The 16,552-nt window shown below is 42.5% G+C and overlaps 2 protein-coding genes and 1 non-coding gene across 3 annotated transcripts; 1 reads left to right on the forward strand and 2 right to left on the reverse strand.

Annotated features, from left to right (window-relative positions):
• Nucleotides 1-2,046: 2,046 nt before the first annotated feature.
• Nucleotides 2,047-6,167, reverse strand: LOC142765341 (uncharacterized). Its single transcript, XM_075866121.1, has 3 exons — nucleotides 6,037-6,167; nucleotides 4,501-4,602; nucleotides 2,047-3,158 (listed from the first exon to the last, which is right to left on the reverse strand). Exons 1-3 carry the CDS (start codon nucleotides 6,158-6,160, stop codon nucleotides 2,854-2,856), a joined length of 531 nt encoding a protein of 176 aa, XP_075722236.1. The 5' UTR covers nucleotides 6,161-6,167; the 3' UTR covers nucleotides 2,047-2,853.
• A 2,501-nt stretch (nucleotides 6,168-8,668) lies between these two features.
• Nucleotides 8,669-14,120, reverse strand: LOC142765342 (uncharacterized). Its single transcript, XM_075866122.1, has 3 exons — nucleotides 12,532-14,120; nucleotides 11,256-11,387; nucleotides 8,669-9,361 (listed from the first exon to the last, which is right to left on the reverse strand). The coding sequence occupies exons 1-3, from the start codon at nucleotides 12,682-12,684 to the stop codon at nucleotides 9,080-9,082; spliced, it is 567 nt and encodes a 188-aa protein (XP_075722237.1). The 5' UTR covers nucleotides 12,685-14,120; the 3' UTR covers nucleotides 8,669-9,079.
• A 2,024-nt stretch (nucleotides 14,121-16,144) lies between these two features.
• Nucleotides 16,145-16,331, forward strand: LOC142766470 (U2 spliceosomal RNA). The gene has a single exon (XR_012884536.1). It is a non-coding gene; the product is annotated as a U2 spliceosomal RNA (small nuclear RNA).
• Nucleotides 16,332-16,552: the final 221 nt, after the last annotated feature.

Consider the following 16,552-nt stretch of genomic DNA (forward strand, 5'->3'; position numbering starts at 1 on the left):
CTGGGAAAAATAGGAAGCAGCGGGCATTTTTTTTTAAATATTGAAAATAAACATTTCTTTGTTTTACTAGTTCAGATCAGCTATATTTTTTTTTATTTTACTACAACGAAATTTTTTCCATGTCCTGTCAGTTTCGTTGTAGCGGGGTTCGACTGTAGTAGCTTTGATGCTCATGTCATGATTTAAAGATAAAGAGGCTACAAAGTCTGAAAAAAAGAATAACATGAGAGCGCACAATAATTTCTTGTACTTGCAAAAACAGTCTTCTTTAACATTATCACCTTCAAAGTAGTCCCCTTCAGCATTCACACACTTCTCCATACAGTCCTATTATGGCTGGTGTTAGTTTTGCGATGAGGTTTTTGGGAGGCCCCTCAGGAGATTCTTTATTTTGACTGAATCTCTTCAACTGAGCCAATGATAGGTTCTCTTTCAGCAATATTTAATTTTCACAAATAAAAATAAAAACATCAAGCAAAATTAAGCGAATAAAGTGGGTGTGATGCTCTTCTGGCTATTGCACTTATTTCTGATTGTGCTCTTGCCATTAACATATATATAGGTACCAAAATGCTTTGTTTAATCATAGATCATGGACAGTTCTCATTGGCATAGAGCTGTACCGTGTGACGGCAGCACTGCAGTGCCAGAACCCAAAACCTAGTGGCTAAAAAAGGCAATAATAAGACGGCATCAGTGAATGGGTGGACGTGAGTGGGCGCCAGTTTCCGTTGACGTTTTTTCTGCTCAGCATGCACATGTATGGGCATGCCTTTTCCACCCCCATTGTTCTCACCTCCATCATCAACATTCACTAGCAACGATAGAAAAATTGAGGAATATGGAATCGTGGCATAGCAAATCATTCTCAGTTCTGTCCTGAGCTGTAATTCTGCATACAACGCTGGACTGAGCAGTGATGAGGCAGCTGGCAACGCATGTTTGGGCTACTCTGGCTGGTAAGACATACGAACGCTGCGTGATTATTACCTCGCAAAGATCGTAGCTTGAAATTACCAAGTCGACGCTCACAGCTCCATGATAAATCACCCGAAGCAGCATCACAAAAACGCAGAATTCACACGAACGCGCTGTGGACAGAGCAAAACAAAGCACGTGAAGCCGTTGCCAGGCATGATGTCATCGCTGCTCGCTGGAAGTCGCTCAGTGCCTGAGGCATGGCCTACGAGCTTGCTGAACACTACAAAATACTGTCGATGTCTCGTGGCCTTGATTGCGCCATTGAGCCTTTGGACGCTCTTTGCGCTCAAAATAGGAATAGAATCGAATGAACGCCGCATCTCAAGTTTGACATTGGGTGGCACTGCTCCTTTAAAATGCATTGAACAGCTTTTCCTGTAGCAACTACTGCATGAACACTTAATCTCCGGTCACCACAGATCACCCGGAAACATTGGAAATGTTTGGATCTGTAATCGCTGACCTTAGGCCCACAGAATGTTCATCATCTTACACACTTACTTTCCCCTGAAAGCCACTTACGCCATTCAAACACATGCATGAGACGTTTCATCTCTATAATCCTCACTTACTATTCGACATGTTTTCATAGAAGATTTTTTAAGTTTCACAAGAAACTTGATGTTGAGCCTCAGTACAGTTTTTACGTTACACTTTTTTTTTTTTTTCAGAGCACAGTTGTATGTGTTCACTTATGGCACTGCATTCACAACTGGTGTGATCGGTGTTAAGCCCAAACTGGCCGCATGGATAGAGGGTGTGTGTGGGATGATGTCAGTAAAACAGTTCTTTTGAATTCCATTCTTTTCCAGGTTCACACTTAGTCTCGTTCTTTTTTTTTTCGAACCTTTTATATATGAAATACTGCCCAACGTGTACAACCATTTCAAGATATGTGCATTTTTTCAACTATCACAATAAAATTGGATTGCACAGCCAGCTTACAGAGAGGCTTTTTTTTCTATGTGTCAGTTCAAAAACTATAACATTTTATTTTCATTAATGGAATGTTATGTTTTAGAAGTCATCGTGTAAGCACGTCCTCATGTGCAGTTCGCCATCGTTCAGTGTTAGCTGAACGATGTGAATTTAGCAAACAGAAATAAAGCCTGCAACTTGTCGGCACCTCGTCATTCGTTTCCGGGGTTGCGCTGTGCCAGCACTGCTGAACTCGCACTGCACAATTTCTGAACTTTGCATGCACAGTCGTGAACCGATTTCAAGTGGTGCAGGTAAATCGAACAGACCTAGAGCTATTGTGTTTGTTTTAGTTTGTATGGCTACCAAAGAGAGAGTTTCAGAGGTGCACGTTGCAACTTTACTAATGACGATTCCTGTGACAACATGAAATAGCTTGAACGCATACCATTACACACAGCAGCACCAACAATTCATGAATTATAGTGCACAATGTATTATAATATTTCTGGAGCTCAGAGAAAGATAGGAGACATGACACACAATATACATAAGGTAGTCGTACCCTGCCGTGGTGGTCTAGTGGCTAAGGTACTCAGCTGCTGCCCCGCAGGTCGCGGATCGAATCCTGGCTGCAGGGGCTGCACTTTCGATGAAGACGAAAATGCTGTAGGCCCGTGTCGAGATATGGGTGCACTTTAAAGAACCGCAGGTGATCGAAATTTTTAGAGCCTTGTACTACAGCGTCTCTCATAATCATGTGGTGGTTTTCGGACGTTAAACTACACATATCATATTAACATAAGGTAGTCGTAACCACTTTCTGTCCCTGACAGTGACTTCTATTGGTTGCAGGTTTTGGAAGTGTCGTTGGAGAGACTTCTTCAATACATAGCAACTTTAAAAAAATGCATACTGACTCGTTTTTAGAAATCAAACTATTGATATTATAGTTTATTCTTTTTTTCCCTGAACGAGTTCTTTGATCAACTGAAGTTGAGATGCTTGGTAAGCTGCGTTAGCCCGCCTCTCTTCAAGCACTGCCGCCATTTCCATTCTTCTCATTTCCATTTCAGCTTCTCTTAATCTGACGTTGTCGGCATGCTGCTGGTGTAGCAGCTTCATCTTGTCGTCGTGCTGGCGAATTTTGAGGTCCAGCTTTCTTTTGTCAATCTGGTAGCTGAGGAGGCGCATTTCCAAGTCTTGATTATACCTGGCCTCCAAAAACGCCAGTGTTGCCTCATTTTGGCTTCTCCCTGCTGCAAAAATATGTAAACAAGAAACATTGGACTTGACATACTGAAGTATCTAAAGGGATACTGAATAAAATTTTTGCCACTGTAATTTTCAAGCAAACAGAAAGATTGGCTCCTGAAATCAATTGATACAACCCTCATTAGGCAAAAACTTTGCCTGCCTGGTCAGCCCTTCAGATTTAGGTGGAGACTCACCCCCGCCCCCCAACAGACACATACTGAAATAAAATTCTGCATACACCCTGGTTGCATTGCCGAGATTGTGAAGCATTCCTCACTTGGAAGATACGACAGTGCTTAGCTGCGCGTCAGACAAAGTGACTACATTAATCATCGAAGCTACACACATAAAAAAAGGAAGGTGCTTGTGTTAGCATGGTGTCATTAAAGAAAAAAATGGAATTTCTAGATTTGTATTGTTTGTGTGAATAAGTGTTCACTATGAGCGGACGAAAGCAAGAGTTGAACAGCTTTTTATTTTCATGTGTATGGTATATAAATTTATGCACTGCAGCAAATAAAAAATAAAGATCGGGTGTGAGTCAGCGCTCATCTGTGTGCCCAGTGTGTCCCTGTTTTCTTGCACTGTTTTTTCGTTACAGTGCTTGCAAACCAAGTAGCCCCCTGACAAGCATCGACAATCTAGCATCAGCTGAAGAAAACGAGCACTCTTGCTGGGGTCTCAGTACCATATACAGTAAACGCTCGGATTTAGAAACAAAATTTTTGCAAACATCTAAGAATTACTTATGCTTTTAGGAAACCCCATTTGTTTTTCTATCTGTTTTGTGCAAAAATGTTTCGTTTGAACATACCTGAATAGCAAAAATTTCAGCTGAACGAGCTTTATTACTGAAATTCTCATTATATTTCTGAAATCAGTTCAATACATTTTTGTGTTCTACTATGCTGGCAGTGGCAGATTGAAATTCCGTAACTTTAACCAGCTCTACAATCCCTTAGAAAGTGGCAAGGCTTTATGTCTCAGCAACAAGCTATGCGACAGAAAGTGCACCAAACATTAACTCTCTGGACAGCCTTGCGACTTCTATAGTGAATAAGTTATACATGATCTACTTAATAAGCTAAGGCTGCTTTATGCTGCTGAATAATATGCCCATAAGATATGAAATATTACTCTGGACTTCAAAGATTGACTGTTGCATCCATATTTGTACTTGAGCTCAAAACCACACTGTAGTAAAGTCAAAGTTGGTGCTGTGATTGCACAATGGCACATATTACTTTGCTGTGATGAAATGAATTCTTTACTGGGTGAAATCATGGCAAATGAGCCCTTTAAGCTCTAGGTTCATTTGGATCGAGCAAAAACTTTGTTATGTACCTCTTAGTGGTGTGCGTCGTCGAGGGGTCTGTTCTGCTGATGAAGCCAGTTGTGCTCGTGCACTGCCTCTAGGCAGTGGCTGTGGCACATTTGTTGAAAGCTCTGAAAATGCACAAGATTGTCACGTTTATTGCTTTATGTCTACTGCCGCTGAAAATGTGCGCTTCAGACACTAACTGAAATTGATTTGTCACGTGAATTTTAATTGTAACCACAAAATCAGCCTATGTTTGGGGAGTCCAGTATTGCTCATTGCATAAACCACAGCTTGCTTGATGACACGTAGTGTTGGAAGTGCTGCTTCAATTGCTCCAAACTGCTCCAACAGAGAAATGCTGCTCCGAAGTGTATTCTTTGTTACAAATTGCTTGAAACCTGCTCTGAGATGACACTGAGTATGAGAATGCTGAACTTTTACTGTTTGACCGACACGCAAGTCTTAAAGAAACTAAAAAGAATCTACCTACTACCATCCCAGTGTGTTACTAGTGTGCAGCATTATTGGCTCTGATCTCAAAAGTGCGACAAGAATTGGCATATGAAGCATACAGCTCCTAGGTTTTTTTTTTCTCAGCTAGACATGCAGGCTACTATGGTGAAATTTGAAAAAATAAGCAGGACTGCTTTTATCTGATGCCGATTATCTACTGCTTATTTGGCAACAGTTATATGGGACTGTGGTTACTTCTAAAATGCGGTGCTCAGCTTTTCCAGTTTGATATCGTATCTGCCACACATGGTAGTATTTTATATTGCAGCTTATTGCACAGCATATTTTGGACAATCTGCTATTGTATGATACATTTAATTTATAATGACTGTTGTCTGTTAAATATGTTTAATCAGAAATAATACTTTCGAGCTTATTCGACAATGCTCCGAACTCGTACTAATGTATGGCAAATTTAATATCTTCTAAAACACCGATAGCTGCTCTGAACTACCATTTTTTTCTGCTCTAAAGTATGCTCCAAAAAGTAAAAATGCACTTCCATCACTGGACATCTGATAATAATGGAAGTGTCTAAAAGATTCCTGTAAAATATGTCCAAATGGCATCAAATATTTGTGTCTCTGTATGGCCTCACATTATGGCACATCGAATATAATTTCTGCACAAGCTGACAAAAAGTATCCATATGTCAACAGGCAGTCATGTTTCATGAATTGTATTATGAATCATTAAATGCTGATAATCATACTGGCAGCAGTGGCATGCTCATTGCAAATACTGCCTGTTTTCTTTATAAGAGAAAAAACAAAACATAAAACAAGCTTAGTTGTTGAACTGCCTAATCCAAGGTTGTAGGTTGAATTCTCGGCCGCTGTGGCTTCATTTCAGTGTGTGCGAAATGCAATGGCATTCGTGCACTTAACTGAGGTTGACATAAAAGAACTGAAAGTCGTAAAGATTAATGCCGAGTACATACATTACAACACACCTCATACTCATGTTGTGGGTTTTGCAAGCGAAATCCCACAAATTGTAGCTATTTAAAACATAAACAGGGATATAAAGTTAACAAAATGATGTACCTCGCAATGGTGTGCGGTTATGAGTGGCTTGGGAAGGCCCATCCGCACTTGTTGCTGGCGTGTGGCTTGCCTGATTGGCCGTGCCAGGTGTTAGCTGAGGCTCTGAAAAAATTGACCCCATCATTGTCACATACGGGACTCTTCAAAGTGATGACATAATTTTAAGCAAGCCTTTAATTGGCTTGTTACACTAGGCAACATTACGAAAAGCAACACATTTACACCAGTATACTTGCCCAAGTATTCATCATGCTATCAGCTGTGCTCACAACCAAAAAAAAAATCGGTAAATTTTACGTGGCACATGAAAACCCACTAATAATTCCTATTAAAAACATAACAAGGAAACAACAATAATAATATACCTGGAGATGGTGTATGGCTGCCACGAACTTCTGTTGAGGGCCCATCAACAGTTGTTGCTGGCGTGTGGGTCCGCTCATCAGCCATGCCAGCTGCGCTCATGTTGGGAGCTAGAAAAATTCACCCCATTATGGGCACACATGTGATTCTTCAAAGTAATGACATAATTTCAAGTAAACCTTTAGTGGCTCATTGCATTAAGCAGGGTGACACGAAGCAACAAAACACCTGCACCAGTCGGATTGCTGAAGTATTAATTAAACAACGTAGGAAAAAATATTCACCATTCCAGCGGTTGCCACTGGTGTCTGGGGAAGTTATCACAACAGAGAGCGAGGACATTTATTCATTAAATATATCCATTCAGTGTTATGAGATGGTATGGCTGCATATGCTCAATCAACAACAGCGAATACAAAACAGTGTTATGCGGTAAGTTATATAGATGATAAGAACAATGCAGAAGATGTGGCAGATTATCACGCTGTCCACATGCTCAGGAACACTGCTGTGCAAAATAAGTGAAGGCAGTTTTATCTAACAACGGCTTTCACAGGTTTTCAAGAGTATGCTGGCAAAAATGTATATAAGTGCCTCACCAATTCTTTGTTATAGTGAATTATGTTGAAACTCGAATATTTTTACATACATTGTGCCTCAGCTGATAAGGGCCAGTCAAAATGGCAGCGGGTGTCTCGATCGTCCACATCATTTGCTGTACCTTCCTCCTCCCTTGCATACATGCTACGCAGCAGTGAAGCCGCTGGGGTCACTGCGTCACCTTGTACAGATGAAAAATATTAAAACACATGAAATCAAAAACCAGTGCCTCTTTAGTGATGTTAGTTACACAAGTTCCCTAACATTTCACCCTAAAATAGGTGCATATTTGCTTTCAATCAGGCTGAACAACACAAGTGACCCTAAACGCTAGAAAGCATTGTTGCAGCACATCATTTGTAAATTTGTGAATGCAGTTACTTGATGGGACCGACAACCAGTAGGAATGTGACTACATCCAAGCAGAAATAAAAAACAAACATGAAAATAGTGACAGATTACAGCAGCCTTTTCGCATTGTAAGTAGGACTTATATTTTGAATATTTTTTTAAAAGCAACCAAAAACAGGTATGTCCAACAGCCCAGAAGAAGCCCCTCGCAGCTAGATTCCCGAGTCTATTGCTGCTGTATTTAGTTGCATATTCCCATGCTGTCATGCATGCCATCGTCAAAATTACAGCGCGTATAACAAAGCCTGCTCTATTCTGTGTTTTATTTACTAGGTAAAAGGAGTTGCACGGTGAGAAGCGGTGCTGCCTTTTGAGCAGCCAGTACACCTTGTTAAGCTGCTGCGTAAGCGCATACAGTGTGCACATGCACAGTGTACTGCCTTGCTCGGACACGAACCACTATTGCGCTCACTGTTTGAGGCATGTGTTGTCACGTGCATCTCCAACCGCAAATTCACTGGTGATAGAAACAAATTATTACAAATGTTTCACAGCATTTTACTTGTTACTATTCTGTGATTAGACACTCTGACTATTAAGCTTTTCATTGTGCTAAAAAATAGGTGCCATAACAATACGTTGTTGTTCCCTTTGAGGTAGTTAAGAAGACGGATTATCAGATAATTGAGGAGCATTCGTACACAGTAAATTTTTTTACACCCTTAAGGGTGTAAACTGGCTTGTCGCCAGAGGAACACCCTATGGGTGTTTTCAGATACACCCTACTGAAAGGGTGTTATGTGAACACCTTAGACGAAGGGTGTCGAGCAAAATGAAAATTGGGGTGTTAGGGTGTTTTGAACTGGAACACCCTTTTTCAAGGGTGTTGGAAAAGTGTGCACCCTCTGCTATATCGATAGGCGCGCGCTGCAGTGTTCCGCTTCAGGGCAGGGTGAAGTCAATATATATGTGCACGAATATCCATGGCTATATATCGACTTCCACAGAGCACTAACGGGTATGCACGGCACATGTATGCACGGCACATGCTAATATATATAGTACTCAAAGCAGTGTGCCTGTCTATTACAGGATGCAGAGAATACACATATTTCAGCAACTTAATTTGCAGTTAAACCTGGCATGGCTAAATCAAGGTTCAGTCTTACCAAGTTAAAAATATTGTGCATATATAAAAACAACAGTGCTATGTAGATGCGCATCGCTCTCACTTTTAAAGAAATCTGTTTTTGATGCATTCTAGAAATAAATATGGATTTGTGCAGACTAAATATCAAGAACAAGTACCACAAGGCAGTTTTTCTCTAAATTATTTACATTTATTGCAAAATTTTACACATGCTTCTTGCAATGTGCATTATATCATAATGGCCCACATAATCTAATCTGACCATAACCAAGGCAGTGTAATGTTATTTAGATTAGCAAACAAGCAGCAAAAACTATTGCACAATAGTTCTGTCTTGCAGGAATGTAATATGGTAATAACTAAAAAGTTCAATGACCATGGGTTATTTGACAGCATGTGTGCCCGGCTATGCAAAAGGAGAAACATGCACGACTTGTGAAGCGAATGCAAAATAAATTAATGCGGCACTAAAAACGGCAATAATAATCAATAAATTTTCAATCACTAATACAATCAAACATAAAAAATATGCAGTAAGGCAAATGTGCAAGAACATTACCATATGGCATTATCATATGACTATGTGGATTTTACGACAATGTTTAAGAACTTCGCAACAACAGATCTTGGTGTTGTCTTTTCGAGCTCAAGAAAAAATCTTTCGAGGACGACAAGGGTGTTGAACGCTTTACAAGCATATTGAACATTGAACAACCAGTTTGCACACATAATTGCGACAAGTCCTTCCTCTGCATTAGTCACTTGAAAACACTTTGTCTGGTCTACCATCAGCCAGAAAAACTCTGCATCTTCAAGGACGGCCCCATTATAAGATACACATGGCGTTGCTGGCATGTCGTCCTGTATAGGCAAAGTGAAAATGCATAAGACTTCACTGAGTGGCTTACTTCAAATTCTGTACAGTTTAAAAAACAGGTTTAGAGCACTTTAAAAGACACAACTTGTGTTTTAGCATTACAGATGTGATATCTATCATTAACAACAATTTCAATGTGTGCAGCATAACTATGGTTTAACTGGGAGATTAAAACAATATAATGCATCTGACAAAATGAACTCCGCTGCACGCCATTGGCAGTGTTGTTCAATGGTACTTCGCTAGCAGTTGGTGAGTAGTGAGTAATAACATAGCAAGGGCAACTTAATAAGCTGTATTTCGTAAAGTTGCAGTGTTACGATAATTGAGAGCTCCATCTTTTATTACTTTGGTCAGTAAATGTACTAGATATTGCTTATAGCATGGAGATATTTAAATACACGCCAGTCTTTCACAACACATTCTAGAAACTGTAAACCTATTGCTATAGCTCACACTGCCATCATTTATTATATTACTGTAAGCCCTCGCGGGCAGTTTCAGGGGTGGGAATGCACAATATACAATATTGAGATACAATGCATAGCATAGAGGGCAGCGGCAAGTTGGTATTCATACATTGCAATGACGAGGTGGTAGGTATTTTACAATAATAACGGCAGAGCTGGTTTAAGCTTTTCATTGCACCTGGTAGTGCAAGCAAAAATCGGCATTTCCATGAACTGGTACACGCTCTCTCCTACTATTTATGCACTGTGCACAAGAAAACTGCAATGAAACTTTTCCCCTGTCTAAGAATAAACCTCTGGCGCAGACACTTTGCCATTTCTTTTTGCAGAGAAGTGAAATGTTTTTTTAGCCTTTTTATATTTTCAGAACGGAAAATATCAGGACCACCCATCTTAGACAAATGATAAGCTGTCTACTTGGGTATTTTAAGAAGTTTGCAGACTTTTTACGACCAGATTCTGCTTTGGTGCACCATTCCATTTAAGTTTCACCATTTCCGCTCCACGGGTCATTTCGGTATTATGCTGTGCTTCGTGCCGGCCAGGTGCGATTACTTATGATTTCCCACTAGAACTTTGATATATACGGCACTAAAGCCCAAAATTAAAATGCTAATTGAACAGTTTTAAATTTGTCACGTGGTCGTCATTTTAGCTGCAGAAAGTTATTTTCGCTTCGCCATCTAGTTTGTGCGAAAACGACAGGAACCAGCGTATCATAGACTTTTTATTTTAAAAAAACTGCAATGGTTAAAAAAAGGCACCCTCCTAAAATTGCGTGAGTGCACGCAAGTTTGTGTCGCACGCAAAAAAAAAACATAACCAGGGCCTTGCATGCCAGCGTGCGAAAAGCGCAGATAATAAAACAATTTCTTCAATACAATTTTTTTAATTTAAATAATACTTCAAATAAAATACTTCAAAATTTATTAATTCATTCCCTGCTATTCCACAACACCGATTTCACCCGCACCTTCCGCGAAGAAACACTGCGCTTGACTCAAGTCCCCCTGCTTTGCTGCTCACAATCACACTTCCTCTTTCACCCACAGCATACGTGTCCCTAGCCGTAAGTAATATTCCAACAAAATGTACTCAAATCAACATAAGCCGGTAAAACTTAAAAAGCAGCTAGATCGTAACATCCGCAAAGGATTTGTACCATATTCGATAACTAATCTAGAGAAGAGCATCAGGCGTTAGGACTTAACATCGGACTTCTAGAATGACATCAGCTGATAACAAACTCAGACATTTCGTGCCGTTTTGCTCTTGCTGCCAAAAATCACTCGCGCCAACAGTTGCAACTGATCATCAAAACTAAATAACTGATAATTTAAATATTTATAAAAGAGCATTTAATCTTAATAATATTAAACAATAAGAACGTAAAACTCAGAAAGTTTACCTGTGACGATGAACATGACGGCGCTTCATTCCCGCTACTTTCTTGCTGTGCCATAAGAACGATTTTCGACATATCGGGTATGCTGTCTTCAGTAGCGAGGTCGACAAGTTCATTGAACAGAGGATCCATTACCTGCAAACCAACCCCGTATATTGTCAATGAACTGAAAAAGATGTATGAGGGTTTGTTCGCTACTGTATGTTCCTAGATCGCGAAGACACGGCTCAGCTGCCAGCACGCATGGCCTGTTGGAGACACGGCCTCCGGAATGCCTTGCAAACACACACACACACACACACACACACACACACACACACACACACACACACACACACACACACACGCGCGCGCGCGCGCGCGCGCATGCACGCACGCGCACACAAACACGCACGCAGGTACGCATAGGCATCTTTACTCGAAATAAATTTTCGACTAATCCCCTCACTATGCAATTCTCCTCACGTACACTTGAGACAACTCCACAACTCGCATCATACACGCTATATATGTTAATTCAACAATACAAAACACTCGAGAGCGCTCCAACTTACAATACACTCTAGATCGACGATAACACAGGTTTGTGTACGATAAGAACAAAAGTGACATTCTTGAAAATATTGAAGCAAGCGCCTCACTACGTTCTCATGCTTTATTTGTGCATTCTATGAAAAGTGGTGTGCGCTGCCAACCGTTCAAAATCAACGAACTTTGTTGAAGCGAGTGTAGTTCAGCCGCATGCTCAGCGAACTAAGTTCAAAAGTGCACGGCGAACTCGTTCGGCCACATCGCAGCCGATGTTGTCTCGAGTATCAACACGTTTTTTTTTTTTTTGTTGTGGTGTGTGGGAGGGGTGAGTTAAATTACATCAAGGAGAGGTTAATGCGGTCAGAACGTGAACACAAGGCTTGCGACCATTGACAAGCCTTCAGTGAGGCCTAGCTACGATGTCGATACGCGAAACATGTAGTTGCCTTTCGACATACTGTCAATTCGGGCACGCGTACACATGTATGAGGCAGACAATAAAAACGCATGAGTTGTAAAATAATACAAAAACTTACACGCTTAGTTTTCCTCTTAGCAACACTGTTTCGGCAAACCGGACCCCACTAACAATAGTACAGAAGCGCACATCCCCAGCCTTTAAATACGAAACTACGCAAACTCGCAGCAAAAAAATAAAAAATAAAAACGGGCCTCAGCTTTCAACGACGATTAAAAGCACTTATCGCTCTCAACAAATACACAGTTGAACAAATAAGCAGTCACTTACCTGAAAGTTGCTGCAAGACAGTTGAACTTGCGACCCAAGGACAGGACATGTGGCAATCGCATGTTTGAGGGCGACCACGGAACCTTCTTCCAAGTGGTACGTCCGCTTTATCTGAATGTGCGGTACAGTCAGCAGACAACGGATCGGCGGCATCTCGGATGACGCAGCGCACAAAATTGACGTTCCAAAGTCCTCAGCGCGAGTGAAGAAAATGCACGCCAAATACTATTCAAACGCTTCAGCACTCTGCGAACGGCGCAGATAGTCACGTTTTCAACGGCGCAGTTATCAAAATGGCGCGCACTCACGAGTACTGACGGAGGAGTGAAAGCTTGCGGGTGTGGAAAGAGATGCCGAGAAAGTGCGGAAGCATCACACCTTCTATATGCAATGGTATCTCCCTCCGCGCTCGCTTCTCTACGTTGAATTTGAGGGGGCGGAGAGGGACAGGGGGTAAACCATGCTTACATGGACACGACCTCTCTGACGCGTTTGCTGCTGGAGTCGTCACTTGCAAGCGAACGTAACCTTCCAAAGACGCTGCCACTCTTTCTCTCTCGTCTCCTTACATCTTTCATCCCCTCTTCCCGAAGGCGCTGTGCCCTGCCACGGCCGCCGGAGAAAGAAGTAAAAAAGAAGGGCCAGCAGCCGTCGTCGTGCTAACAGCGCTCCCGAAAGGAAGTGGTAATGGCGGCGTCTCCTTCTTGATCAAGCACATCCTATATTCGAGTAACGCGTGAGAACGGCGTGCGCTCGTCGTGGCTGTTGAATTTGAGCCTTTTGAACTTTCCGGAATGTCGTTTGAGTGTCGTTTGTAGAAAAATTATTTCAAACGTACCTCTCCTTCTTTCGATACCAAATTTGTTCCACATGTAAATATAAAAATATTTACACACATGTTGAACCTTTGCGAGTGTGTGTTCATTTTTTGTGCATTTTCTTGATTGTTCTTGTACAGTTTTCTGCGAAGCAAAAAGTGTATATCATGATCTTTTCATATGAAAATAAAGATATTACAAAAAATAACGTTGTGACAATGGCTTTATAAAGGATTTCCTTGTTTGTGTGGTGTCGATGACACCATAATCTTAAAAAATGCAGTACAACATACACTTTGCTCCACTCAAGTCTTTTTAATATGTAAGCATGGATGCATTTAATACTCGTGCCACACGGGCAGAAAAAATGGCATTTATCTCCTATAATGCTTTCAGATTGAAGGCCATTCGCGTGGTGCCACATCACGGATGAACGAAATCGCAATCGCCCAAATGCCGTTCGTCCTCTAATGTCATCGCCAGGACTCATTTGATTGAGAAATATAAAACGACATTTGATTCGACTAGAAGGAAACTTTTCGCGTATCTTATTTACACCAATCACTCAAACAACTGCTTAAAACTTCTCTTCAGCTGGTATATATGCAATGTAAAATAAATGCGCCAGGCGCCATTTCCTTTTTATGCTGTGGATCTGACTAGCTTTGGCTTAAGTTGCCATGGTTGGTTGCAACGTCGTGAAAGAAACTAATGAACGAAAGCTAACGGCAGTGTAATATGCTTATTTATTCTTTCAATTATCATTGGATGTGTATGAAGCTTGTAAACGCTTGTTTATTTTTTATTGCTATATATACTCACCCAATGCTCAGGAAGGTGGTGCGATCGAAATCATCAAGTCAAATGTCATTCGCTTTGGACATAACAGCAACGCCGAGAAAAAATGTCATTCGGGAACTGAGTGCACGTGTCTTCGCTATATATACCGAATGTCATTTTCTGTGCCCGTGTGGCACGGGTACACCCTTAAGTCCTTCCCTTAACACCCTTCATCTTGTTCAACAACACCCTTTTTGCCTGTACACCCTTCTTGTAGGGTGTTCCGAAAGAAAAAAGGGTGTGAAATTTTGAAAAAAGGGTGTAAATTGCGATAACACCCTTTTTACACCTATAAGGGTGTAAAAAATTTTACTGTGTAGCGACCGCAATAACAGTGTCATCGTGGAATTCACTCCAAAAACTTTATCAGGTGAAAATAGCAATTATCTCGTGCATATCAACTGGAAATGAAAACTTTCAGAAAGTCACACATTGACAGATTTAAGTATGAATAATAATGATAACATAAATGTATCATATGGGTCAACCAATACAGAGTATATTTGGCCTCGAATTGTGCAAGTTAATTTGATTGAACAATGCAGATGAGTGCCAATGTTTCAGAGCTTCCTTCTCCACGCCTTATGAAACAAGAAAAAGAAAAAAAAGGGTGGGGGGTGGGGGTATTGTAGCGAGGTTTTTAAAAGAATGATTGCTTGTCTCCGCTGCTGATTCAGCAGCATAGCACTCCAGCGCGGCGATGTGGCGGTCGTCCCAACTGGCCTGCGCGGCAGGTCTGACCCGCTTCGCAGTGGACCCCGACGCAGACTCTGACGCGGTCTCTGATACGGAAGCTGGAGCGTTTTTCGCACGGTGCTTCCGAACAGCCGACCGTGGTGGCCGATACGAATATTCGGCGGCGAGATCAGCCACGTGCTGCAGAAGTACGCCGATTGCAGCGTATTCTTCTTCTGTTCCCGATCTAGTCAAGCAAACAATCACGTTTACAAAGTTTGGCCACAACGTGGTGGCTTGAAGATAACGTGAAACATATGGTCTACTTACTTTTTTCTGTTTTTCGCGTCATTCCGTATGAAGTGGGCCAGGAGAAGGTCGACGCGCTCTTTAACACTTCGTGAATTAAGTGTTCGCCGCAGCAGCATTGCCACTCTCTCGGCGATAGTGTGCCACCGAGAAGCATTTTCGTACGGGTTCAACGCAAGAACTTCTTGGAGTATTATTTTATCATCTGCATGCGAGTAGCGTGTACGCGGCGCCATCCTGGTAGCAGGCCTCGAAGTAGCCATCTTGTTCTTTTCCGTTTCTGTCAGGCTCGACTTGACTCGGCTCAAAGGAAAGGGAAGCCGGTAATGGCAACCTTGGAAGCATCTCGGGCGTTTGGGCGTTTGAGCGTGTCCGGTAAACGCCCGTAAGGCACGCGCATGCGCAGTTCAGACCCGGTAAACCGGTATCCGCAAACTTTTTTTCCGTATAGCGGTGCGCCGGACAGTCTAAAATCCTTCCCCTGTACTGAGGTTAGGGCGTCGGTCTAAACCCACCCCTGACCGCCTGGCCTCTCCAGCAGGACTGTCTGGGGTCTTTGGACCCGCGAAGGTTTTTCCTGCGGGATCCACTTGGCGGCCTCACTTCGGGGTGCAGCAGCAGGAGAGTGACGCTCCGCGGTGGGCAAAAGGCTCACCCCGCTATCACCGCTGTATTGAGCTATAAGCTCTGGGGTCGCTTGCTTAGCTGGCGGGTGGTCGCCCAAGGCGGCCTTCCCGACTAAGCCCAGGGTTCCCCGGCCCTGGGTGGACGTGCGGCTCAGCCCCTGCTCTGCCGGCCTGCTCCAATGCAGCTCCACCATGGCTCTAAGCCATGGCGACTGGCCAAGCCCTTTGGTGAGAAAGGGTGCACGCTGGGGCAGCCGGTAGGGCGCTGCACCCTTGGTTTGGCCCGGTGGTCCCGGAGGTCCGGGCGGCCTTTGGTCGGGCCAGCAAGGCCGAGACTTCTACTTCCTCTCTCATGTGCCGCCTCTTTTGACAACCTCACTCTGTTCTTATCAGCTTGATATCTGATACGGATCCTATTTGGATCCAAGATATTAAACTTATTTTTGCAATGCGGCGGAGTGCTTGAAGCTTGCTTCACCTCCGCCATGGGTTGGCCCGGTATTGCACTACCTCCGGGATCGGCCCACTCACCCCTGCGGGGGTGAGTTCGACAATGAATTCTATGACAGAAAGAGTGTTCGATTTACCAAGGATATCGGGGTAAACGGCGTGGGTGCGGCGAGTGTCCGAGACGGTGGCGTCACGCCGCCCCGGCTGACGCGGTATTCGCGTGCGGGGAGTGCACTAGCTGTGTTTACACTAACGATTGCTGTGGGAAAATAAATGTTTCTGTGGAAATTTCATAATTGAAGG

Source organism: Rhipicephalus microplus, chromosome 6 (genome assembly GCF_043290135.1).
Source record: "Rhipicephalus microplus isolate Deutch F79 chromosome 6, USDA_Rmic, whole genome shotgun sequence".
Lineage (NCBI taxonomy): Eukaryota > Metazoa > Arthropoda > Arachnida > Ixodida > Ixodidae > Rhipicephalus > Rhipicephalus microplus.